The following is a 26,236-nucleotide window of genomic DNA, read 5'->3' on the forward strand; positions in this document are numbered from 1 at the left end:
ATATTTAATAATATTATGAGTTACTGTCTTAAATCCATTCCACCTACTTTTTTTGTTGGAGTGACTTTCTGTCTTTGTTCTATACAAAGTCTCTTAAGCAGTCTGGGATGTAGCTTCCTGCTAAAGGGCTTGCCTAGGCCTCTGTTTGTTCCATCCCTAGTACTGTGGATCTGTTAACCAGGTGACCAGTGGGGGGTCCTAAAAGGGGGTAGCAACTTCAGTTGCTCCCAACAGTTAACCTCGGGAACTAAAGCATCACTCTCCTGGAACTGCACTTATGGACAGTTGAGAGCTCCCACGTGGGTGCTGGGATCAAGTTCAGGTCCTCTGCAAGAGCAGCCATTGAGCCATCTCTCTCCAGCCCCACAATACTTTATTACCTTTGAAAATCCTCTGTGAAGCTGGCGCCCATGAGTGAAGCTGGCGCCCATCAGTTAAATAAATCACTTGCTTTAGTAGTTTGATAACAGATGCTTCCATCTGGACACAGTTTTCTAAATTGTCTCTGATTTACTCAACAGCCATTTAGCACAGGCTACTCTGTGCCTAGTGCACATTAGATAACTACACAAATAGAAGCCAGAAACTGATAAGGAGTGAAACACTAGGGGGTTCAACTGGATAAGAAAAATGAATAACACTGTCTAAGGAACTTGAAAATCAATAATAGATTCCTCAAAGCAGCAGCTTTGCTTCCCTTTCCTTCGTTACTTTAATTGGGTCCCCTGGCCCAGAATTACCAACCTTGGATTATGAGTTGTGAGGAAATGGTGGTTTGGTGGTTGTTTTTAAGGGATTTTTTTTTTTTTTTTTTTGAGAAACATGGTTACTAAGCAACCGCTGTGACCTACTGCTACGGTTAGAGTTCAGTGAGCAGGGTCACCTCCAAAGAATGCAGTGCATAGACAAGAGCAAAATGCAGATAGATTGGGTGTCATTTGTTGTTCTGCGTTTGGGGGCTGTGTTGTTTTAGTAAGGCAGGGTCTTATTCTGTATTCCAGGATGGCCTGGAACCTCTGCCCCTCCTGCCCTAGCCTTCTGGGTGTTGTGAGTACTGGTATGAGCCACGGTGCTTGAAACGTTCCAGGTTCTGTGTATAGTTCGTTGATTCATCACCAAGGAAGTACTGTCTGCTCAAATCTTTTGCCTGCATGGTTCTTCCCTGAGTGAGTGAGCGAGAAGGGAGGGCCTGGAAGGAAGGAGCAAGAAATGATCCCTGATCAGGGTTAAAGGCCAAGCCCTGGGGTGAGGCAAGGATCTCTGTCTCTCTGAGGAGCCCAAGGCTCCTATGACAAATCAGTCACCACCCTTTACATTTAGATTAGGACACCTTATTTATATGGATGTGTTGCCTTGTAACTCTCAGAACACACACAATGTCCAGCTGCTGTGGCCCCCCCCCCCCCACCGCCCGCCTTTAATAGGTGAGTCAGTGCCTCAACTGCATCCTCCAGGGTTGTAGGGACAGGAGTAAGTAATGAGGACAGATCACCTGAACACTGGATGCGTGATGAATGAAAGGACACATGAATTTAGCCAGTTGCCTTCATTGATCTCCCAGTGAGGAAAAATAAACTTTGAGAGGAAGGTGTTTACTTGACTTTTAACTCCACTTCCTTCTCACCTTGGCTTCTTAGTATTTCCCTTTTCACCCAGCTGAAGGTCAGGTTGCTTTGCCGAGGGAGCTGAGGGAGGGGGAGGGCAGGTGTTGGAGCAGGTGTTGTGTTTTCTCCCACAGAGTCACACAGACTAGGTGGGGTTGCTTCTTGCCAGCCCCTCCATGGTGCATAAAAATGCTTTTGTGAAAAATTTCCCCTGGAACTGTTTGTAAGCAGCTGCCCAACCTTCAACCTCCAGTATAAATTTTGACTGCCTTTAAAGTCAGCTTGTCACTCCAGTATGTCCTGTTTTCTGCCATTTTTATATCTTGTGCCTCTCAATATAGCCCATTTTACAGAGTGATTATAGACCTGAAAATGTTGTGTAAGGAGAACTTTAGATTTAATGCTCGACAAATGATTGTAGTTTGGTTTTTTGTCTTTGTACTGGGATCTACTATCTTTCCACTAAAAATGTCATTCTGGGAAAACTGCCTTCCTTACCTGACGATGATTGAAGAGCCACTGGTCCTTTCCAGCCCCCCTGCCCTGCATCTCAGGGCCATCTGTTCTCTGCAGTCTGCATTTTGGGAAAGTCTCCTTGCCCATCTGCTCTCCTTGGGCCTCAGCGCCTGCTCTAAAGATTCATAGAGGCTGCCCTGGAACCTCTTTCCAGTTGTGATTTTTAAGGATCAGTGAGAGTTTGAAGCAGATAAAAGCTGTTTCCATTTGACATGCCCATATGCACCTGTTTTTTCCCCTTCTTGGTGAGGGTGGGAGGGTTGGTCTGTCTTTCTCAACTTGGGGGAGAGACTCTGCTTATCAAAGCAAAGATTCCACCTCCAGGCTGCTTTGAAGCCGAGTGTCCTCCTGGCTCTTTGGCTGCTGCGGGTGTGCTGGCCCAGGGAGCTCCTTGGGTTCATTCTTGTCCTGTCTTTCCCCTTGTCTCTCTGACAGAGTACAGTCGCTTTGAATCCAAGATCCATGACTTGCGAGAACAAATGATGAACAGCAGCATGAGTTCTGGCTCTGGGTCTCTCCGAACCAGTGAAAAGAGGTCCTTGTATGTCAGGTAAGTTGCCCCTTCGAGCACCAGGCTTAGCCTTTCTTGTCTAACTGGTAGGGTGAGGTGTGTCCTCCCTGCACTATAACAACACTTTGTACTGTGTGCTCAGGCTGTGTATTTTATGGTCAGTATCTCCTCCCTTTTGTCAACTGGTTTCTTCCTTTTTGCTCATGAATGAGTCAGTACGGGAAATGTGCAGTTTGCTCTAATTGTAAGACTATTTGGTGATTGTTGCTAGTCAGTATTCAGATAACACTGGAATATTCAGAGTATGTTACTTGCAGTCTGTGCTTGGAGGGGAAAACTTAGCATCCCCATCCCCTTCCACATATGCATGACAAGACATGAGGATTTGTGTCTGAGCATATCAGTTATCATAGTGTTCTGGTGTAGGGATTCTTAAGAGACCAAAGAGCTGGCAGGTTGCTGCATTCTGGATGTTTTGCTATGTCCCTGTCCCCTTCTTTCCACACTCCCCACCCAAGAACGGAAAGGCAGGGAAAGATGATCACACTGCACTTACCGTTGAAAACTATGTGGTGATATTGTTGAGCTTTTGAACCCTTGAGGGGGTCAAAGTACAAGATCTTCAGTTGGTAGACTGATAAGGGACCGTAACTTTTCTTAGACTTAGGTATAGTTTCCTTCTTCCTGCCAGGCTCTTGAGTGCCAACAGCTGGCCACTAGTACTGCAAGGTCAGCTGCCTTATGGGAAGGTGGTGGGACCACTCCCCAGAGCCAAAAGTAGTTCCAGGATGATTTAACTGCTTCAACATTTTATGGTGGCCTCTGATCCTTGCTGGAGGCGGGAAGGAGAGGCCAGTTGCCTGGTAACGTGACAATTACTGTGTCCTTGGGGTGTGAAATGACGGTAGCTAACTGATGTCAATGCTAATTGCACTTCTCACGCACGCTTGCCTTTCTTTTTCCACAGTTGCTTGTCACTGACCCTACTGCACAGGGAGTCAGCCTAGGGAGCATTCTGTGCATCTGAGGCCCACTAGAACCCTTTCAGTTCTTTTCTCAAGTCAGCCCTGCACTCTACTCTTTGTGGGTGGAGAACATTTGCTGCAGTCACCTCCTGCTGGCAGCAGAGAAGGGTAGGGAGGCTTGGCAAAGGCCCAGCCATCTTTCCAGTCTCCTTCCTAGAGAAGAAAGGCCTGTTGGTGGTCACTAAGCCCTTGCTCAGGATCTACAGCATGGATGGTGGGTCTCTGATGGGGGAACCATCATGTGCCCTCACCCCCAAAAGTGGGTAATGCTTATGTGACTTGGTCAGGATTGTTCCGTTCCGTGCTTCCAGCCCCCGCAGATGTGGCACTCCAGTGTGCGTGGGAAGCTCTCTTTAGGCAAGACAGTTCCTTCAGAGAGCTTTATTTTTAGATCTCTCCTCTCCGCCTAGCCTCTGCTACTGCTGTCCCTGCCTGGGTAGGGGAGCCTGGCACTGGCTCTTGTTGTGGAACACCCTTCTGTGGCTCAGGCAAGAGATCCACTCTCCTGGACTCTGGGAAGGAAGGCAAAGACCATGACTCTTGCTAGTGAATCAGTTTTATGTAATCTGCTCCTAACCTTGGCTAGATAACTGTGTCTCTCAGAAAAGTGGGTAGGCTTTAGGATAGGAACTGTGATCACCAGACGCAACCAGGGGAAATAATGTTTTATGCTTACAGCTGGGAGTGGGAGCCCTTTCTGGGCTGACCCCTTGGCCTGCTCTCTTCTGTCCCTGTCGCAGCCTTTATGCTATACTCTTGGTTCTGTCTCTTCTGTATGAGAGCATACTTGTTTCCTTCATGTGGGTGGTGCTGCTGAGGGGGAGGATGTCAGGACTTAAACTCAGGGCCTCACACATGCTAGGCAAGCACTCTTTAGCACTTAGCTGCAGCTCAGCACCTTTTATTTATTTTAATTTTAGGTGGGTATGGCCTCACTGAATTGCTCAGGCTGGCCTGTATCACACTCTGTAGCCCAACAGCCTTTGAAGTATGATCCTCTTTCCTCAGCTTTTTGAGTAGTTGGGAATTTAGGTCTGCACAACTCGTTTCAGCTTGTTTCTTATATTCTTAAAAAGAAAAACAAATAATTCCATTGATACCAGTAGCTCCTTAAACTATTACCTCCTTTCTTTCCCTGAATTCTGTGGCAGGAAATACTAGTAGCCTAAGAAATTACTAGGATTGTTTAGAAAAATAAGTCCTTTAGTCAAACTGTGCAAATGCAGGTATAAACAGAGGAAAATGGGGTTCTTTTTTGGTGCATGTTGCACTCAATTCTATGTATGCTTGCATACCTGTGTGTGTATGCGTGTGTGTGTGTGTGTGTGTGTGCGCGTGCGCGTGTGCGCGCACGCAGGTGTAGACTAAGTGACTGCCGGTGAACCCAGGATTCCTCATTGCCTCTGCTTCCCCAACACTGGGATTGCAGGCAGCCATGTACCATCATGCCTGGCTTTTTTGTTTGTTTGTTTGTTTCGTTTCGTTTTTCAAGACAAGGTCTCTCTGTGTAGCCTTGTCTGTCCTGGACTCACTTTGTAGACCAGGCTGGCCTCGAACTCACAGCGATCCACCTGGCTCTGCCTCCCCAGAGTGCTGGGATTAAAGGCGTGGGCCACCACCACCCGGCTATGCCTGGCATTTTTATGCAGGTGCCACAGATTGGACTCAGGTCCTCGTGATTGTATAGCAAGTACTTTTCTGACTGAGCCATGTCCCCACTCTCAAGAATGGTTTTCTTCACTGTCCTTAGTGTCCAGAAAACACTGTCTTAGGCAATGTTGCCCCTGGAAATATGAAGAAAGGATTATCATTTGCAGAAGCCTACACTCCTGGTATGCAGGCTGGGATATTTTGGAATCATAAGTACTCTCTGCTGCCACTTCTTCCAGTCTTCAGTGGCTTCATATCATGTGAGCACCGGCTTTTCAGCCTGGCAGTATGGTTCCTCAGCAGCACAAGAAGGCTCCAGAGGGGCCGTTGTCAGAGAACAGCAGTGACCTTGTGGCCATCATAGTCAGTGACTAGTTCACTGGGTCTTCCACACCAGACCCTTTGTCTGCTTCAAAAAGGCTCTGTCTGCCTTGCTAACTGTCCCTAAACACCTTGTTAGCTCTGGGCCTGAGATGGCAATACCATTGCGTCTTACAGCTTTACATCATATTGCTGTATAAATGACAGCCTTGATCTTTTTGCCAAACTCTAAACCTACATATCAACAGCCTGATGGACATGTGCAAAAAATAAAGCTGCTCACCTCATGCCTCTGACAGGGGGCATATTCAAACTGGACTCCTCTCCCTCCCTCCTCCCAGCGTTCCTTAAGTTAATTGCCTTACCTTGTCATGTGGAAAAGGGATTAGATTTGTTCTGTCACCCAAGGCATATTTCAGTTCAATGGAAGGAAGAAAGAGCTCATAATAAAAAGTCTGAAATGGAATGGACTGCTTCTTGAGAGAAGATACTTGATTTTTTTTTTTTGTCACTGAAGGGATTATACAAGAGCCTGGGTGACCTTTTGTCCTGGGTGTTGCAGAGTTAAAGCTAAAGCAGTATCCTGGGTCTGTTCTGTTCACAAGCTTTTAGTAGCACGCTGGCATCTTCAACTTAAAGAGAACCCAATGTCACCCATGCATCATGGCCTTTATTATTCTCTTTAAATGATGTAAAAATATCTTTTTGCACACATTTAGTCCCCAGCACTTGGGAGGCAGAGGCAGGTGCATCTCTGAGAGTTGAAGGCCAGCCTGGTCTACAGAGTCCAGACCAACCAAGGCTACACAGAGAAACCCTGACTTGAAAAACCAAAACAACAACAACACCCAAAATAAAATCCTTTAAAATGGTCCCATTTTGCACATGAGAAAAGTGAGGCTTGCATTAGAGAGCTAAGAAACTTCCAAATTGGAATGTGAACTGATAAGTTACACTGACCTTTAATAGAGTATAAGTCTTTCCGTGTTTCTCTAACCTACTGATTGATGGAAATTAGTTGGAATGTTGATAAAAACACAGCCCTAGCTATCTCTTCTAGGGATTCAGGTCACTGTGCATAGTGATTTTTGTTTTTTGGTTATTGTTGCTATTGTTTATTCGGTCAGTTGGTTTCCCTGCCCCAAGTACTCAGGGCCTCACACATGCTACCACTGGGCTACATCCTCAGCTCTCTTTTATTTTAGTTTTTCCTTTGAGACAGAATCTGACTGTGTGACCCAGGCTGGCTTCAGTTTTGTGATCCTCCCACCCCAGCATCTCAAGTAGCTAGGATTACAGGCCTATGCTACCAGGTCCGGTACAAAATATGTTTTTAACAGTCAGAATACTCAAGTATGGCCACTTTATGCCATGATTGACACTTATTTTTACATCAGTGGGGCAACTAAACACTGTGTTTCCTGTTCTGTGGAAGGCAGTAGCGCAGAACTAATAACTTGAGCCTGGTTGCTGGGATGGATTCAGGGAAGCGAGGTCTGGCTCCTGTCCTCCTGCAGCTGACTTTCACCCAGAGGGTGATGTGGCTGCACTTTTCAGTTTGGGTTTCAGTTTTGCTGCTGACTTTCCTCTTGACACTTTCTCCTCTTCTTCCCTCCCCTTCCAAGGATCTATTTCCCTCTTGTTTGAAAAGCTATTTGGAGGAGATAATGCCCTTCCCCAGTTGCACTGGGGCGGTACCAGGTGAAACCCTAGTGGGCTGCTGCTGTTCTAACCATAGGCCTGATGGGAAATTTCAAAAGCAGAGTAGGAGGAAGGGAGGAAGGATACCAATATTTGGATACTGGCAATTGGTTTTAAAACCACCAAGAACTTAATGAGAAGGGCCTTTCCTCTCTTTACCACACTAGAACCATCCCTTACTGGGTGAGTGTGATGAACAGAGCCTGTCTGTGTGCCCAGCCTAGGGCTGTTGCCCTGCTACTGCAGGAAGAGAGCCCAGAAATCACCTCTCACACAGCTGGCTCACAGTGGGTTGGCTAGGTGTTTAATTTAGGCCCTTTGCATGTGAGGGCCTTTGCATGTGAGCAGCTTTCCAAAGCTGCTGAGTAGCTTAGAATCCCAGATCTGACTTTGAATGAGTGAATGAATGAATGAATGAATGAGTGAATGACCTTGGACTCTAAAAGAGGCTCAATTGTGCGACTGTACAAGTAGCTTCTGAAAGTCTGCAGCATCATCTGGCTGTATTCTTTGCAGCCTCAGGACAACATTCTGGCAGTTTATGAGTTTTGGCCTCCTGGCTAGCCATCTCCCAGTCTTCTTCCCACTCTAAAATGGAAATCCTGTTGAGGCATCTGTAGTTTTGGTTCTGTGAAACAATGTTAGTATATCGGTTTAGTCATAAAAAAAAAAACTGGAGAATGCTTCTTCCGTCAACAACAGGACAATTTGCCCAGGCTGGTGTTCGTTGAAGCGCAACTTGATTTATTCATTAAGCTTCAGTAGAGGATGAAGATGCTAAAAAGAAAATATTGGCAGGCTTACTGACTTGGCAGAATTAGCGGTGTCAGCAATATCACTTATTTATTTATTTATCTATTCATTTATTCATTTTTGTAGGGCTAAGGGTCAAATCTAGGGCCTCACATGTACTCTACTGCTGAACTGCACACGCTGGTTTATGTTAAAAGCACCAGTAAATGTATGGAAGTCATCAGTGCTACCAGCGGCTGCTGGTACTGTCCATTTCCAAGCATCAGTGCTAATAGTCATTCCATTCATCCCATCATCTGCAGAGCCTGTGAGCCCTGCATGGTCTCTTATTGTATGTTGTTGGTCCTTGAATGTCCCTTAAGATTCATGGTTGCCCTTTTGGGCCTGGCTCTTTTACATACACTAGAGATGAAGTCCCTAACCTGTTCTTTTTTTAAAAGGTGCATCAAGATGTCTGACTCTGTTAGCCACATTTTGTTGCTACCCTTAGGATCTACACCCACTGTCCCCTGAAAATTTGGCTTTGGAGTTTTAGGATGTTCTTGGAAGCTCTAGAAACTTTAATTTTCTACCAAAGTCAAGAGCTGATGTGTAACTGCTACTTCATGGTTTTCTGTGCTCCTGTTAGGCCAAGTAGGCAATAGATATTATAAACTCCCTTTATCTGACACTTTAGTGATGCCCCAGACCCCAGCCTCAATGAAAGCGAAACACAGCACAACACTGAGTGACGATAACTTGGGGGTGTTCTGTGGGATAGCATGGGCTCATCCACCCGCCACAATCACTCAGAAGGACTTCCTTGGTGATATACTATAAAACTCAAAAATAATCACTCAAGAATTAAATTTCAATAAATAGAAATTATAAAGGAAGCTTACTACCAAATGTCTGGAATTATGAGTGTACAGGATCACAAAGTAGGGAGAAACTTGGCCTGGGCCATGAAGAATATGTGCAGGGGACGACATAGCCCATGCAAGACAGATGGCCTTCTGTAGGTAGCTAAGGAGATGGACATCATTGCAAGCGAGTTAGTTCTGTGGAAGCAGCCCCTCGCCTTTGAGGCTATTAGTACTAAAATGTCCTTGTTTGCTGTGTGTTGGGAAACCTGCCTAACCAGTTCCCTCCAAGTATGCATTTTCATTTTATTCTGGCTTGTTAAGTTTAAGGTGCCACAGTGGCTGTGCAAGGTGCTTATAATTTCTTTGGATCTTTTATACTCAAACCTCACAATTTACTATTTGAACTACAAAGACCTGTGCTCGGTAATCTGTTTGCTTAGAGCTGATTATATCCTTCTTTCCCTTCTCTTTGAGAGGGGTCAGCCAAGATGAAATTGTCCAAGTCCCCTAGAAGGTATGCATTACCCTGTGGATGGGCACATGCAGGATCTCGCTGAAGATACTTAAAAACTCACTTCTTTAGCAATATAGCTTCTAAGATCTTTGGAAACATTGTCTCCTTAGAGAAGCAGGCAGTGGCTCTCAGTGCTGGTATGCTGAAGAACAGTCTTGGACTTGAACCTTTAGACTGCTTGGTCTATCCCACCTTGTGCTGATGGAACAGCACTGATGGCGTCTTTGTTGTGTGTGGTTACTTTACTTTCCCAGGCCTCATTGTGTAGTTTCTTCTTTAAACAATTCAATATTTTCTGGTTTGACCTTGATGATTGACAAGTTGTAGGGGCACCCGAGATCTGCCTCCTATTGTGGCTTCTTCGATACACAGCCTTGGCTGAGAGGCTGGGAAGGTGCTTTCAGCTGTGTACCCAGAGCGCTGTGCCTATGCGCTCAGGGGGGGGGGGAAGTATTTCTGGAAGTTTTGGCCTTTCATGACAGTGTTTCTGTGACCTCAGTGGCCCCTTAACCTTAACTTCATAAAATTCTTTCTGTTCAGCTAACAAGATGGCTCAGTGGGTAAAGGTGTAGAATCCTGATAACCTGCCTTTGATTGGCCTGATCCCACCTAAAGGTTGATGCAGATAACCAACTCCACAAAGTTGTCATCTGATCTCCACAATGTGCTGTGATATTCATGGCTAACAACAGCAATAATAATAGTAAGGAGTTAAAATTTCTATTAAGATTCAGAAGAAAAGGGGATTTATCAGGCTTTAGTCTTCCAAAACACCTATCTTCAGGTAAGCTTACTTGCGCGTACACACAGACACACACACACACACACACACACACACACACACACACACACACACACACACACACACACACACACACACCCTGTGGCAGACATTTTATTATATCTTTTTTAGGTGTGTGAGGACAAAGGTTTGGCTTTCTCTCTCTCTTTTTTTCCTTCTTTTTCTTTCCTTCTCTGAATCAGAGATTGAAGTGGTTCTGTCTCATTTGAGCCTTGAATGTAGTAAATTTTAATTCTGGGACAGTGATTCAGTTTGGCTTTAAAAGGGCTATTATCTACCTTAACTTCCTTAGGCTAAATGTGGAGAGGGAGGAACTATGAGAGTCTTGGAGGAAGGAGGTGCTTAGAATAAAAGGCTGAGGCCTGTCCCTTTATTAAGAGTGTAGGCTATTTGACAGACTATCATTAATAGGTCACAGTTTTTTGACAATTTCACTGGTGTATGTGTGTATATGATACAAATTTTGGTCATTTTCATCTCTCTTGCCCTCTTTTGTCCCTTTTGTATGTGACCCACTGAGGTTAATTATGCCTGCTTGCATAAGCATCAATGGAGAGTTATTTATTGGAGCTTGGGAATCTTATCAGTGACTGCACAATGAAGAAAATGACCCACTCTCTCACAACAACCATGGAGAGGCACACCATTTAGACTTAAAAAAATGAAGTGCATGAGTGTTTTGCCTGTATGTATGTATGTGCTCCATGTGTGTGCCTGGTACCTGTGGAGGTCAGAAGAGAGGGTCAGGTCCCCTGGAACTGGAGTTATGAATGGTTGTAAGCCACCATGAAGAGGCTAGGAACTGAACCTGGCTCCTCTGCAAGAACAAGTGTTCTTAACTTTTGAGCGATGTTTCCAGACCCTAGTATGCTTTTAAAGATCTTAGTAGATAATGACATCTCTTAAAGGTCTAATTTATATATGTTTTTTGGCTACATGAAACGTGTCATGTGAGATAGACTTGAATACCCTGCCTTGCTCTCCTTGTTGGGTTCATTTCCACATGAAAGCATAACCTGATGATAATGAGAAAGTCAAGGCAATGAAGTGGTTTACACAGGCCTATTAAATGAATGCCACACTCCTCAGCTGGACGATCCGGCTGCTGCTCTCTGTGACCCAATCAGATAAGGATGTAGTGATGAGCCTGCCCACACCTATTGTTCCTTCCAGGCCTTTGCTTAGTCTAGATAGAAAGACTATTCTCTCCCTATCTTTACCTTTGGAAATCTTGAACCTTTATTGATACCCTATTCAAAAATCAGTACCTTCTTAGTACTCACTGGGGATGACGTAGGCTTTGTTCTGTGCTTCTTGTTGCCTCATATTCAGCCTACTGCGCCTTTCTACAAGAGCTCAAGCTCTGCTAGGCCATTCAGTTAAGATTATTAAAGATTAACTAAGAACTTTCTATCAATAAAACTGCAAATAGGAAAACAATCTCAACACATTCTTTTGTGTGTCTCATTTAACACAGTACCTGCAGAAAGAATGTTCTGAATATATTTAATGAAGGAACAATATTTTCTAGACATAGCTATATGGCAAATTAGGGTGTATATTTTTAAAGACACCTGAGTATGACATAGACCTGATGACATTTTTTGACGTTTAAGGGCCCTGGTCTGATAATTGCCCACCACACAGTGCTGAATGATGTCCTATGTATTTCTGGGTCTGGCCTTCATCTAGGAGGACATTTTAGTTCTTAGCATAACAAAATTTCAGCAGAAAAAAAGGAGTAGATTTAGAGGAAAAACTCATATGGGTTTTGAAAGCAGACCAAAATCAAGACAAAGGATGGAATTGTTGAAGGAAAGACCCAGACTCATTAAGTGCTAGAGCTAGAAAGAAGCTTCAAGAATGTCTAAGAAATTTCCTCATTAGGAAAATGGGCAAAGTGAACTTAGAGGCCCCAATGTTCTGCTGAATTCTTTTCCTATTAGCAACCCTGATTGATAGTAAAGGAAATTCTTAATTCATGTTTTGGGTTCATAACTGCACATATTAGTTCAGAATTTTCAAACTGAGATATCATATTTCTGTGTCCTTAGCAAAGTCATAGCTTAGAAGCATTGTCCATCCCTTTCTTTGATATAGCCTTGTTCATCATTCATAAAGATGCCAAATGGAACAGGTGCCACTTTTCATAGGAATTTGGAGCTATGTAACTTTTTGGCCTTGTTTGCCAGGGAATGTAGCGACACTCCTGAAGTAAAGGTTCAAGCCTGCACTTAGTGGAGCTGTTTCTCAGTCTCTTCTTTAATCAACTTACATTTTTGGAAATTGTAAAAGGAACACATGCTGTGATTACAAAACAAAGTGAACAGCACAGCTCCTAATGTGCATTGATAAGTACTGGCTTTCTTGCTGGCTTGGATCTGTGTTTGTTCCAACTTGACTTGTGTGTGTTTAATATTGTACAGCACCTGAGCTTATCACAGAAGTAGATGCTATATAAGTTTTAGTCAAACTTTCAGATGTTTTAAAATGACAATTATTGGATTCTTGGCATCTAGAAAACACATCTGTATTAACTTTCTCCTATGTTCCTGGCTTGCTATTGTCACCAAAGGTCAAGCCAAGTTCTTTGGTACTAAAATATACCTTGTGTTTCTATCCACTCACCTTGGCCTTCTTGCCTTTTATCTATACACCCTAATATGCCTCAGTTCTTCTGTTTGCCTTTAGTTTTGTTTTCAGTTTTTGAGACACGATCTGACTGGTTGTCTTAGTTACTTTTTTATCACTGTGACAAAACGTCATGACCAAGGCAACTAAAAAAAGAAAACATGTAATTGCGGATTTGCTTACTGTTTCAGAGGTTTAGTCCACGGCTGTCATGGTGGGGAGCATGGCAGCAGAAAGGCAGGCATGTCACTGGGGCGGTAGCTAAGAACTCACAACCGATCAACGAAAAGCAGGCAGAGAGAACTAACTGGGAATGGCGTGGGCTTTGGAAATCTCATAGTTCACCACCCCAGTGGCATGCCTCCTCCCACAAGGCCACACCCCCTACCCTTCCCAAACAGTTCTATCAAGTGAACCAAGCATTAAAATATAGGAGCCTATAGGGACCTTTCTCATTGAAACCATCACACTATGTATGCCATGCTCATGATCTTTTGGCCTTAGTCTCTCTAATGCTATAATTACCAGCCTGTGCCACTATAATCAATTCCTGATTCATTTTGGCATCTTTCTGTTTCCCTCTCCAAACTTCCAAACTAATGTGTGCTTAATACAAATTCTGTCCTTCTACTTCAGTTTTGAAGCTCACAATGCCATTGTGTATTGCTCATCAGTTAGAATTACATTGCTCCAGCTTGTTGGTCTTTGTAGACTAGCTGACAGATGCCTGCCTTGCTTTAGGTTTCATGGAACTCAATTCATTTCAAATGCACTGATCCTGTCTCATAGAGCTTGGAAAAGACCTTGTAGACCAAATGCCCTATCTGCTGGCCTCTGCCCCGCCCTTATTTGTTGGAGTGTATGCACTGCAAATGAAAGGGCTTTTGTTATAGTTTAGATATTGTCTTGACACCAAGTCTTCAGAGGGCTCTGTCTCTGCAGCTTACCTTTCATCTGGGCTTGTACGCACGGAGATATGGTGAGTTGGACTTGTAGCTTCCAGCTGAGTAAGGCAACTGGGATGAAAGTCAAGTTTTAGCATAGATGCTGGACAGTCCCCTGGCCTGTGTACACTGTTAAAGAAGAACGAGAGAGCCAGACATGGTGGCACATACCTTTAATCCCAGCACTGGGAAGTGAGGCAGGCAGATCTCTGTGAGTTCGAGGCTAGCCTGGTCTACAGAGTGAGTTCCAGGACAGCCAAGGCTACACAGAGAAACCCTGTCTTGAAAAACAAAACAAGTGGGTGGCGGGTAAACTGGAGAGGTGGTTCAGAAGTTAAGAGCACTGACTGCACTTTCAGAGGACCTGAGTTTGATTCCCAGCACCCAAGTCAGGCAGCTCACAACCACCTGTTTCTGCGGCTCCAGGAGATCCTACACCCTCTTTTGGCCTCTATGGGAGTCAGCACTTATATTACATACCCTTCTACACACATAGAAAAATAAATAAATAAACCATGTTACCGAAGTTCCCTATTTGTGCTAACTCCACACACTTAGTTACATAGATGGGGTGATTAGATTTTTATTTAGGTGTGCTTGTTCCCTGAGAATCTGATGGTACATGGTAGACTAGTTTTACCAGGACCTGAACTTTGGAGCTTTGTTTTACATTTGCTCCCAAATCTCCTCCTCTTATGTCTCACTGCGTTTGCAGGTGGAGAGTAGGCAGCTGACAGGGCCCTACGTTTGGCTGCTACTGTGTGTCAGGAAGCTGGGAGGAGATGGGGTTTATGAAAGAATTTCCCCCCTGTGCTCCTTGGGGAATAGGGTGCTTCTTTGAAAAGGAGGTACATATTTACTAATTGGGGCCTAGAAGGGGGTACCATCTCACAGAATCTCTTCCTGTGTGTAGTGCAATTGGGCTGGCTTTCTTTTGCTATCCTGCCTGGCTGCCAGTCTCACAGAATTCAGGTTGTTCACTTCACTTTTCATGCGTGTTTCAGGGCCCTGTTTGATTACGATCGGACTCGTGACAGCTGCCTACCAAGCCAGGGACTCAGTTTCTCTTATGGTGACATTCTGCACGTCATTAACGCCTCTGATGATGAGTGGTGGCAAGCAAGGCTGGTGACTCCACATGGAGAGAGTGAACAGATTGGTGTAATCCCTAGTAAAAAGAGGTGAGCCACCAGGGTTTTTAGCAAGGTTTTTCCTGACTTTGTTTTCTACTTCTCTGTCTGTCTGTCTCTCTCTTTCCCCGCCTCTCCCCCTTTCTTTCTCTCTCCCTTCCACCTTCTCCACCTTCTGGTTTTTTTGTTTTGTGAGGCTGTCTCACTCTGTAGCACAGGCTAGCCTCTACTCTCCTATGTAGCCTTGACTGGCCTCAACCTTGCTGAAGTCCTACTGCCTCTGCCTCCTGAATGCTAGGAATCATTCATGCTTCAGCACACCAGTTTTTGTGTTTGTCTTTGCTTGCCTGTCATACTGTGGCTTACTTGAGAGCAGTGTGTATGCCTTGTTGGGCCTTTTGCAAAAGAGTTACTCTTTGGGATGTGGTCCTCACTGAATGAGCTAATGCGGTGGTTGTGCCTGCCACAGCCCACTGCTGAGACCTTGTGCTGGCAGTAACTAGACTTCCTGACTCCCAAACAGGGTTGAAAAGAAAGAGCGAGCTCGATTGAAAACTGTGAAGTTCCATGCAAGGACAGGGATGCTTGAGTCTAACCGGGTAAGTGGAGACCCCTCCCTCCCAAGGCACGCAGCCAGGAGGTGGAGACCCCTCCCTCCCGAGGCACGCAGCCAGGGGGTGGAGACAGGGAGAGAAGCCTGGCCTTGGGTCTGATGTACAGGAGAAGTGGGAAGCGTGAAAGGCTGTCGGTTATTCAGGGCTCTGTCCTGCTAGGAAATTGCCTGCTTTCTTAGCAAGCTGCGGGAGTGCTGAAAGCCCACAGTTAATGTGTGGCCCTGCTGTTGGGTGACTGGCTCTGGAAGAGGTGCAGCCAGCTGACTTGGTGGGGAAGATGAAAACATTCCTGGTTGTCTCCTGGCAGCAGACCCTATCAGAGTTCTGGAGAGCCTGAGCAGAACCTGTTATTATCATCTTGCCAAGAAGGACAGCCCCAGACTTTCTACTTGCCTTCAGACAGCATAGGGCCAGACGACTCTCCCATCGCTCATTTTCCTTTATGAGCTTTGCAGCAAAGGCCAAAGAACTTGTGAAGGAATAGAGGCAAGAGAAGCATGGAGTAGATGCCTGTGTATCAGTGGTACCTTAGAGCTGCATCTAGGAAGCAACAGTGACTTTTATTCTGGAGGAAGGCCAGTGAGTGATGCTAGACTGAGTAGAGCATCTAACATCCCTACCACATTTTCCTGTAAACATAATTTTCCTCCTAACATCAACTTTCATTTAATCTCATAGACTCCATTTGTGGAAGATGATCTTTTATTTAGCTCATCATTGTCTCCATTTTAGTTTTTCTTGCATGCTTTAAAACCCATTGTTGTTTTTTTTTCTTCTGTCCTTCCCCCTCCATCTTCATGTTCTTTCACAGTCGATCAAAACGAAACGTAAAAAGAGTTTTCGCCTCTCTCGAAAGTTTCCATTTTACAAGAGCAAAGAAAACATGGCCCAGGAGAACAGCATACAGGAACGTAAGTAGCGGCAGAGTGGAGAGAGCAGACTATTTGCAGCCCTGTCTTCTCGTCCTCAGTTGCCCCTTCCCTTAGAAGGAGTTGGTGGCCACCCAAGCACTTGTCTGCATGCACCTGCATGCAGGTAGATCCTGGCCTGCACAGGGAGACGCTGGGCCTTATTTGTTCAGCTCCTCATTCAAATTGAGTGTTGGAGGCTCTGAGGGTGGCCCAGGCACCTATGCTGGAACTGTGAGACAGAGCTGTGCCGTTGTGATAAGGAATGGTTTTCAGCTAGTGTCAGTGTTAGGAAATGGTTTTTCAAGAAAATAAGACCAAGGACCAAGTGTTGCTCCCCTAGCTCCCGCCTCTTGTGTTTTCTTTCCCTCAATTTCATTCATGTATGTTAAGAGAAGAGCCTGCCCCTCCCTAGACCCTTAAAATTGGAGGCTGCTTCTGGAATGCACATTGTGTAAGCACACAGGAGACCTACATGCCTCACAGCAGGCTTCCTTTTATGTCAGGGTACATGCAGGGCCTGTTACCACGAGAAAACCTTCCTGCTCATATGAGGTTGTGTGGACACAGTGTTGCTCTGCATTATCTAAACAAAGATTTGTTGAGAAACACAAAGCTGATTTGGTAGAGCAGGCTATGACGCTGGGCTGCATTAGGAACCAATTCAATCCTGCTAAATCATCTCACTCCATCACGTGCCTCAGAAACTAGTTGCTCTGACAATAACCTTAAACACCAGGTTTGTACAGTAGGTTCTCATTCATGTCATTGTGAAGTTGTAAATGTCTCTCATTTACCGATCACTCCTCCATCTTTCATGGAGCAATCTTGTCATCCAGAGCTGTGGGGTCTGACAGGAGACTGACTAGTTCTGGTAGAAAAGGACCCCAAATAGGCCCACCTGGTTCATGATCATGCTGTGTGTGGGTTGTGGCCACCTGGGGTAACCCTAACAGAATGAGGTATCTTCATCCAGATAAAAACTAGGGCTTACTGTCCTGGGCTTGCTGGGTGACAGGGTATAGAGGAGGGTGACTCTGCTTGTGAGCAGTGGGAGCCTTAGATGAAGATCTGAGACAATGTTGCTACAGTTTACCAGATAAGCCAAGAACCTCCTCATGGAGCCCAGCCTGGGGCCTGTCACTGTTCAATGACCTAGTCAGTTAGGAGCGTCTGTTGGCCAACAAGGTTGCAACTACCTGGTGCCTGTTCTGCAGAAACCAAGCTTAGGTAGGGAAGCTCTGGATACTATACCACAGATACCACAGAGAATTTGCCTTGAGGGGCTTGGACAGGCTGACCTAGTATGAGGGAAAGCTTCCAGGGTGATGATAATTCTGTCTGCACACTTGGCTTATAGTCATGTCTCTTTCATGCACTGATGGGAGATATGTTATAGGGGTAAAGCAGTGATTTGGGCTCTACAATTATACATGTGGCCAAAGAAGGTACTTTTAAGCCTTGGAGTGTTGCCTATCATGCGCTATGGGTATATGGGCTGTAGACTACCTCAGAAAGCCGGGCTACTTCCAGACCTTCTGGCCAAAAGCTGGATAGCGTCAGGACCAGACATCTTACCTGATGGGATATTATTTCTTCAGCAGATGTCTTCACCTCACTGTGGTTCTAAGTCTTCATGGGACCTTATACTCCTATCACTAATGCTCAACTGCCTCTGTATTCTTTCTTCCCTTCGTTGTTTTTCTCTGTTTTTTTTTCTCTTTTCCCTGGTTTTCTCCTTTCCTCCCCTCCCTCCCCTTCCCTTTCCCTTTCTGTCCGTGCTGTCTGTGAAATCAGGACTTCCCTGGGTTAAGTGACGATTATTATGGAGCAAAGAACCTGAGTAAGTCAAACTTACACACCATTAACTGTATTTGTGGCATGAATGGAGATCATGGGGTGCGGGGGTGTAGGGGACATGGGTGAAAGTGAAGGGTGAGGGAGGGCAATGTTTTCAAGACCCTTTCCCATGGCTGGAGGAAATGTGTATGGCTCCAAATGGTCCCTGGTATTCTAACACATCTCTAGCATTCCTGTCTATGCTTGCTTTCTACACCTCTGAGTGGTAGGCTATGAGCTTACTGGCTCCACAGAAGTGAGGTGGTCAGGGTGAGTGCTCAGCTGATGCCTAGCTTCCTGCAGAGGGTGGAAACCTGCTGGTTGGATCTCCTCCAAGTAACCCTGCATCAAAGAGTTGAGCTTGAGATCTGCAGCTTTTCTAGTCCTTCTCACTGGGGACAGGATGAACCCCACATCTGAGCTGTCCCAGGACTTACAAGGCCAGCTGTCCATAGAGCATCTCTAAGAAGCCAAGGTGGCCTGGTGGGGCTATCTATACCACCTAAGGGCCACACAGAGTTAGTGATTTTACCTCAGAAAAGCTCTGCCATTCTGAAAAATTGTCCAGAGAGGGAAGGACCTAGATAAAGGTTCCTTAGCAGCCATCCTTGCTCACTGCACATATCCAGAGTACAGCCTGACAGGTGGGCTCCGTTCATATACATTTCTCCTCCATAAAGGATAAAGGTGGAGGCATAGGGGCTGTCCTTGGCAGGTATTCAGGGGCTAGCCATGTGTAACAGACAACTCAGCAAGTCCTCGGGGGAGGTGGGCACAGCATATCACGGTCCTGGCTGAAACGAGCAGCATCTCTCCATGGTTCAGTGTGTCTGTGTCTCATCTCCATTTGCCTGCTGTTCTTTCAAGAGGACTGCCGTGTCTGCCTCCTGTGAATGCAGCTCTTTGCTTGATCTTTCTCCACCCACACTCCAAGATGGGCAGGTCCCAACTGTCTGTGATGAGAGGGGTGGCTTGTTTTCTAGATAGTCTTACTGGCTTGTTGTTTCTGTGTATTTGACATGAGTCTTGTGGTGGATTGTGGTGCATCCCCTTCACTGCTGAAGCCAAGCTCTCCTCAGCATTCGTAGGAGGGCTCCAGGTTCACAGAAGGTCAGAGTAGTTTTCCTGGTGATGACTGTTCCATCCATCCAGTGATGAGCCTCGAAGTTGGAAAGTGTCACACAATTCTGTACCTTTGGTGGCTTTGTCTTGGGAGAAAATGTGTGAGCAGGAGCATGCCTGGGCTTTTCTCTTTCACTGTCCCTATTTCTTTCCTGCCCATTAGCCTTAGGAGAAGAGCTCTGAGGCAGGATTTGGAAACCATCCAAATCAGCTGGCTTGGTTCAGATGGAAAAAAAATGCTATGAAAGGAAATAGGGCTAGTGACTATGGAGGGACTTGGCAAACTGAGTGGGCTCTGGGGACATGGAGGATGTGGCCAGAACATCAGGATTGGAGCTGTGCTTCCCAGTTGGAGGTGGCCTGGATGTGGCAGGCTTCCTGTGGCCTGACTTGGTTGGCAGCTCAGTGTCTCACTCCTGGCACATTTGAGTTTGTGCTGCATGTGACCTCTCAGTGGTGTGTTCTGAATTGGAGTCTCTTTCTTGTTGGCTTGCAGAGGGAGTGACATCCAACACCAGTGACAGCGAAAGCAGTTCCAGTAAGTGTGTGTCATGCCCCTGTGTCCTGTAGCTCCCCCATGTCGCCCAGCCATCATCATTCCAGTGTTGCTCCGCTACCATCCCCGCTCAGAGGCTGCTGCTCCTTTTAGCCATGTACACTTTGAGCCCCTAGAGATGCTGTGGCCAGTTTGTTCACCTCATGGGGATACCATTTGCAGATTAGAGAGAAAATAAGTTCCGGTAGCTCTGGGGTACTAGGGAGGGTAAACTGCCAGTGATCAGGTCCCTGCCATGGACATGTAGGCTGTTGAGACTGCCAGCTTTACAGATTTGCTCAGAGACCAAAATTAAAATGGCTTCTGGTTTCCATCTGCCTTTCTGGACTCTTAGGACCACCTTAACCCCTGGCTGGGTTACATAGTCAGAAAGGAAATTGCCAAAATGCCTTGGGAGCACTATGACTACAGCATTGAAGCCATGGCTCAAACCTCACAAGCTTTGGGGACACTGGCTGTTGAGGAACTACAGTGACTTGAGGTCTTAAAAACTCCACCCAGGAGTCCTAGGCTCGGAAGCAGCTCTGTAGCAAGTATCCTGTGGCTCTCCCTGAAGGTGTTACTGCCTTCCCCAGTACTGCTGTCAGCTAGTTTGGGAACGGTAGGCACCCAGTACCAAGTGTCTTGGTGACTGTTTTAGGAAGACCTCATCCTTGCTAGGTTGTATGGGGGTTCACCATGAGCAGAGAACTGGCTCAGTATTGCTCTTAAAGGGCACTGGGACCTTAGCTCAGATGTGTACCACTTTCTAGATGCTTCTTAGAGATGCGAGGTTAGTAAATAGATAGACCATTAAAGGGGCAACATTAAGCCACAGCTTTGGGGATTGGGCTAACTCTCTGGACTTAGGTAAAGTGACTCTGGCAAGTATGTTTCAACCACTGTGATTGTCTTCAGAACAAGGGGGCTACTGAACATAACCAACTATCACCTATAAGAAGTAGTTCCCTAGAGCTTGGGGTGGTTTGGTGGAGACTTCTTGGCTTCTGTGCCTTGGCCCATAATTGGGCAATATTTCACTGAATGAAAACAGCCCAGCCCAAGGCTGCTGAATGGCTCCTTAGCCTTCTTGCCAACAGAAAGTGAGACTGTTTTGTGGTGGGTGTGGGGTGTGGTGAATGCTGTACACAGTCATCAGATCATAAAGTGCTAATGTGTTTCCCTTTTTGCAGAAGGACAAGAGGATGCTATTTTGTCATATGAGCCAGTGACACGACAAGAAAGTAAGCCCCTTTCTGAGAGTCTTGCCTTTGTGCCAGTCTCCCGGTCATGGGGCTTAGTCGAGAGGGTAGCTGGGGGCTGGGGAGGAGGAGGCTTGGCATATCTAGCCCTTGGCTTCTCCCTAGCACCACTGGGTGGATGCCATGCTCCACATACCTCTTATGATACTTTTGCCCACTGCTAGGATGCCTTCCAAAGGGCGGGTGGATTTCTGAGGAGAGTAAGGGGAGGTCTGTTTTAGCAGAGGCAGCTGTTGCTATAGAGGTGAAGGGCCTGTATCCTCTGGGCATCTGCTTTGCTAGAATTTTGCTCAGCAACTCAGGGTCTGTGTGGAAATTGCTCCTGAATCTGTTGGAAAGGGAGGTGCTTCTGATTGTAGACTTGCCTGAGACTTAAGATTGTCAAATTCGAAGGCTCTTTGAAGTTTTTATAATTAGAGTCCAGAGAATCACCATAGTTGCTTCACCTTGTCTGAGTGGTGGCACAGAGCGTCTCTATTCCGAGGCGGGGCAGGCTGCCCTGTGGGGCCTCTGTTCATTGTCTTGTGTTCTCCTTCCCCAGTTCACTACGCCAGGCCCGTGATCATCTTGGGCCCAATGAAGGACAGAGTCAATGATGACCTGATCTCTGAGTTCCCGCATAAGTTTGGATCCTGTGTGCCACGTAAGAGCCCAGCAGACCTAGAGGAGTGAGGTTTGGTACTCTGGGATGTGCGTACTTTTAAGGAAAGGGTCTAGGATCAAGGCCTTTTGGGAACTCTTGGAAGAGAGTAGGTAGCAACAGATGCCCCCAGAGTAGGTGAGATCAGGTAGGATTGACATCCTACTTGGCTGCTTTGCCTGATGGTATAGGTAAAAGTTTGGGTGGCGGTAGTCAAGACTGATTTTACAAGTGGGGAGGCCATCACTGTTTTGTTTCCTTGTGGTGTTGGGGATTAAACCCAGGTGCTGATACACAAAGTGGTTTGATGAATCATTTTTGGGTTTCCTAACTTCCATGCTAAGTTTAGCACCCTCTACCAGGCCATGGCTCAAGAAGCCTTTTTGGTCCACATTACCCTCAAGCACCCTGTGTATAATATCTGGAGTGTGGAGGAGAAATAGGCCAGACAAAATTCTTTACAAATGCTTTTTCTCATTCATCTGAAAAAAAAAAAAAAAAACCCGGAGTAGCCTTGTGTCCTTCCTGTGAGAAAGGATGAAGTGGGCTTTTATAGCCTTGATATTGTCTATGCGGCACACAACATTTCCTTTCTTTTTCCTTCCTTCCTTCCTTCCTTCAGATACTACCCGGCCCCGGCGTGATAACGAGGTTGATGGACAGGACTACCACTTTGTGGTTTCCCGGGAACAGATGGAGAAGGATATTCAGGACAACAAGTTCATTGAGGCGGGCCAGTTCAACGATAATCTCTATGGGACCAGCATCCAGTCAGTGCGGGCAGTTGCAGAGAGGGTAAGCAGAGAGGAGATGGTATGGCTATCCTTGAGACATGGAGAAGACAAATGCTTAGGCCTGGCATCTGCTTGCATTCACACCCTTCCCACACTGCTGACCAATGCTGTAGTGTCTCTCCATGTGCTGAGCCAACAGCCATGGCATATGTCTCTGTTGTGCAACTTAAATTGGAGCATCAGCCACTAGGGAGTAAGGCCCCTAGGGAGCCTTCTTCTTCCTCTTCTGGGTTATAGAGGCTGTGTTCATCAGACTTCCTGTCACTGTGACAAAACAACTTCAAGGAAAGATGGATTTGGGCTCATGGCTTCAGAGTTTGAACCTGCTTATCTACTTAGAAGGAAGCAAAGAGAATCTCATGCTTGGGGAACTTTCTTATTTTTCTTCTTTCTGTTTCATCTGGGTTTTCCAAGGCCATGAGATGGTGCTACCTGTATTCAGGTAGTTCTTTCCCCTTAGTTAACCCTTTCTGGGAAGGCCCTCACAGGCATAACAGAGAACTTCACTAATCTTAAGGTACTTCTTCTTTAATGTTTATTTTTATTTCATGTGTTTTGGTGTTTTTCCTGTCTGTCTGTCTGAGGGTGTCATAGCCCCTGGAATTGAAGTTACAGACAGTTGTGAGTTGCCACATGGGTGCTGGGGAGTTGAACCTCGGTTCTCTGGAAGAACAGCCAATGATCTTTTCCACTGAGCCATAATCCCATCTCTAGCAATCAAGATGAGCTATCACAGAAACAAGAAGTAGGCCCGGGAACTTCTCAGGCCTCTAGGGTTTGTGTGCCTGGGTTCCCCTCAGGCTGATGTTTGGAATGCCACTGGCTTTCTTGGTGAGGACCTGTAGCCAGGGCCTGGATGAGCTGATACAGGTCTGCTTTTTCAGGGCAAGCACTGCATCTTAGATGTCTCCGGCAACGCTATAAAGAGACTGCAGCAAGCACAACTTTACCCCATTGCCATTTTCATCAAGCCCAAGTCCATTGAAGCACTTATGTAAGTGTCTATGGGGCGCAGATGACCATGGGGAGGGAATAAAATAGATGTGTTGGCCAGGGGTAGGACCAGAGAAAGCCCGAAACCAACCCTGAGTACCTGCTCTTCTTCCTGTTTGGGGGCCTGGGTGTGCTCTTTCCTCCCACATGGGCTTTTAAGACTTAGAGGTTTTGAGGAGGGAGTTAGCCATGAGCTACTCTAAGGATGGCTGGCTAGCAGATTTTTTCAGGAAACCTAGAGCATTCTGTTGTGTTAATTAAAACATAGGCTCTCCTTTGGAAATGTACTGCTTCTGTGTCTTTGGCAGGGAAATGAACCGACGGCAGACATATGAACAAGCAAATAAGATCTATGACAAAGCCATGAAACTGGAGCAAGAGTTTGGAGAGTACTTTACAGGTAAGAATCCAGGAGTCCTTGGCGCCAGCCAGACACTAGCTCAGGAAGACTTAGAGCAAAAATGCCTGGGGAGGTTTGTAGTCAGTGAGCTCAGAGCTTTCCCCAGGCACTCAGGTTTCCTGTCGGCCACCATTTGGCTACGTTCTAGCACAAGCTGCTCCCAGGCACTGCTTTTGTTGGTTCCTTTGCTTAAACTGTTTTCTTGTTCCATGAGATTGCAGGTTCCATTGCCTCTTCCTTTTCCTGTTCTTCCTCCTGATTTTTTTTTTTTTTTGGTCTTGCATGTTTTGGTGCTGATGAATGTTTGTTGATTTCTTAGTGTAGTGTTTAAGTTGTCTGTCAGTTTACATGTTGTATATATGTCACTTACTTTAGAAGGCCAGTTCTAAAGGTTGGGAAGGTTCCCTTTAAAGGATATGTGCAGGCTAGTAATGAGGAAATTCACACTCATAACATTGGGTTAGCCAAGGAAGGAATTCAGGTCTTTGGAGTCCCTTTTATCATCCTAATCTATGTCCTTGTTTGCTAGCTGACCACTGACACTGGAGAGGTGATGGCCCCTAGGAGCTCTGCCTCTTGACAGAAATTGTAGCTTTCTGCCCTTCCCCTGGGTAACTAGGATTTTCCAAATCTTTGAGAGAAGTTGCTTTAGAATTTAGAATTATAGGCTGCCACTCCACTGCAGACAAAAGCAATGGGAGCCTCAGTGTCTGGCATGCAGTGGGTCCTCAGTAAACATCTTTACAACACACACAGTGCCTGCTCATTGCTGTCTCTGGCAGTTGATGTCCAGCCTTGGGCTCTGAGCATCTAGCCAGCTGTATACTTCTGCTCTGAACTTTGACAGTTAACTCAAGAAGCCCAACCCATGGTTCTGTGAGCGCCCATCATATCCTGGGGACATCAAAGGAGGGCTGTGACTAGAGGCAGGATGCCTGGGGCTCAGGGGCAGTATTACGGACCACAGTAATTGTTTCTCTCTCTTCACTGTAGCCATTGTACAGGGTGACTCACTGGAGGAGATTTATAACAAAATCAAGCAGATCATCGAGGACCAGTCTGGGCACTACATTTGGGTCCCGTCCCCTGAAAAACTCTGAAGAATCCCCTCCAACCATTCTCTTGTGAACAGAAGAAATCAAGTCCCTCTTCCCTCCTTCCTCTTCATTCCTGTCCCCATGGGGAGAACAAATGACTACTGTTCTTGTCCCCCTTTTTAGATAATGTCAAAAATTGAGTTTTCTAGTCCTGTTCTTTTTTAAAAAAGTTTCTTTTGTTTTAGTTTATTTTTTGGGATGATGCCATCTCACTCATCATGTGACTGTGCCCATTCCTGCATGGACCTTTCCCAAGCGCTAGCACAGGTGCAAATCCATCAGAGTTGTTGTTTTCATAAACACCCAGCAGAAGCGAAGTGAAGAGAGGAGGACTGATGGAAAGACAGACTCTGGACAACTGCACAGCTTGTGAAGTGAGCGAAACAGCCCACGTGATGAGGCGCTCCTGGGCATTTCCACCCTGTAGTGCTGCCTTGCAGCTCTGAACGGTGCAACAGAACAGCGACAGAAAGTATCTTATTTATACATAGATATATATATATATATGTAATTTATATAAAATATATAGAAATTATTATATATATATATTATACACTCTTCTATAATATATATATATATTCACATACATTGGGACTAGAAAATCTATGGAGACGTCCATCAATGGTACTATGTTATTAGAGAAATGCTTTAATTTTCATATTCCAATCAGATGACATCTTACGTTCCACCTGGTTGAGAAGGGGTTGACAACAATAGTAAGTGCTAAACCAAAGCACTCACTCGAATATGGTCATTCTCTTCAGAGCTAAGGTTTTGCTCCAGGTGAGGCTAACCTGCAGCGTGAGAGAAGGGGCTTTGGCTAGGAGCTTGAGATTGGAGACTTGACCGAAAGCAGTTGCTGCCCTTCAGGGCAGTCATTCCTGTGCAGGAAGAGAGAATGAATGGCTAGTGATGCTCCGGATGAAATTGCCTATTGTTTTATGCCGCCTGATGTGTCTGCATGAGAGGTTTCCTTTTTGTTCATTTTTAAGCTGCTGTTAAACCAAAACCATGTTGTGCTACTGTGTCAGCCTTTTCATTATTCCAAATTTTACTTTTACTATTTAAGTGAATGCGTAGAAACC

General features: G+C 45.7%; 1 protein-coding gene across 7 annotated transcripts in view; it reads left to right on the forward strand.

The window, feature by feature from the left end:
- The window catches only part of Dlg3 (discs large MAGUK scaffold protein 3), a 52,688-nt gene extending 26,731 nt beyond the window's left edge, over positions 1-25,957 (forward strand). For 4 of the 7 annotated variants that reach the window (XM_051142483.1, XM_051142485.1, XM_051142488.1 and 1 more), the window contains 11 exons: positions 2,556-2,670; positions 14,822-14,998; positions 15,471-15,546; positions 16,373-16,472; positions 19,927-19,968; positions 21,159-21,209; positions 21,769-21,870; positions 22,490-22,662; positions 23,546-23,655; positions 23,963-24,054; positions 25,048-25,957. In XM_051142483.1, the coding sequence (XP_050998440.1) occupies positions 2,556-2,670; positions 14,822-14,998; positions 15,471-15,546; positions 16,373-16,472; positions 19,927-19,968; positions 21,159-21,209; positions 21,769-21,870; positions 22,490-22,662; positions 23,546-23,655; positions 23,963-24,054; positions 25,048-25,154 (1,145 nt within the window). In that variant the 3' untranslated portion in view covers positions 25,155-25,957. Of the gene's footprint in view, positions 1-2,555; positions 2,671-14,821; positions 14,999-15,470; positions 15,547-16,372; positions 16,473-18,266; positions 18,313-19,926; positions 19,969-21,158; positions 21,210-21,768; positions 21,871-22,489; positions 22,663-23,545; positions 23,656-23,962; positions 24,055-25,047 lie in introns of all 7 variants that reach the window. The other 3 variants (XM_051142486.1, XM_051142487.1, XM_051142484.1) reach the window with 2 other exon arrangements.
- The last annotated feature ends 279 nt before the right edge of the window (positions 25,958-26,236 follow it).

Source organism: Acomys russatus, chromosome X (genome assembly GCF_903995435.1).
Source record: "Acomys russatus chromosome X, mAcoRus1.1, whole genome shotgun sequence".
In the NCBI taxonomy this organism is placed as follows: domain Eukaryota; kingdom Metazoa; phylum Chordata; class Mammalia; order Rodentia; family Muridae; genus Acomys; species Acomys russatus.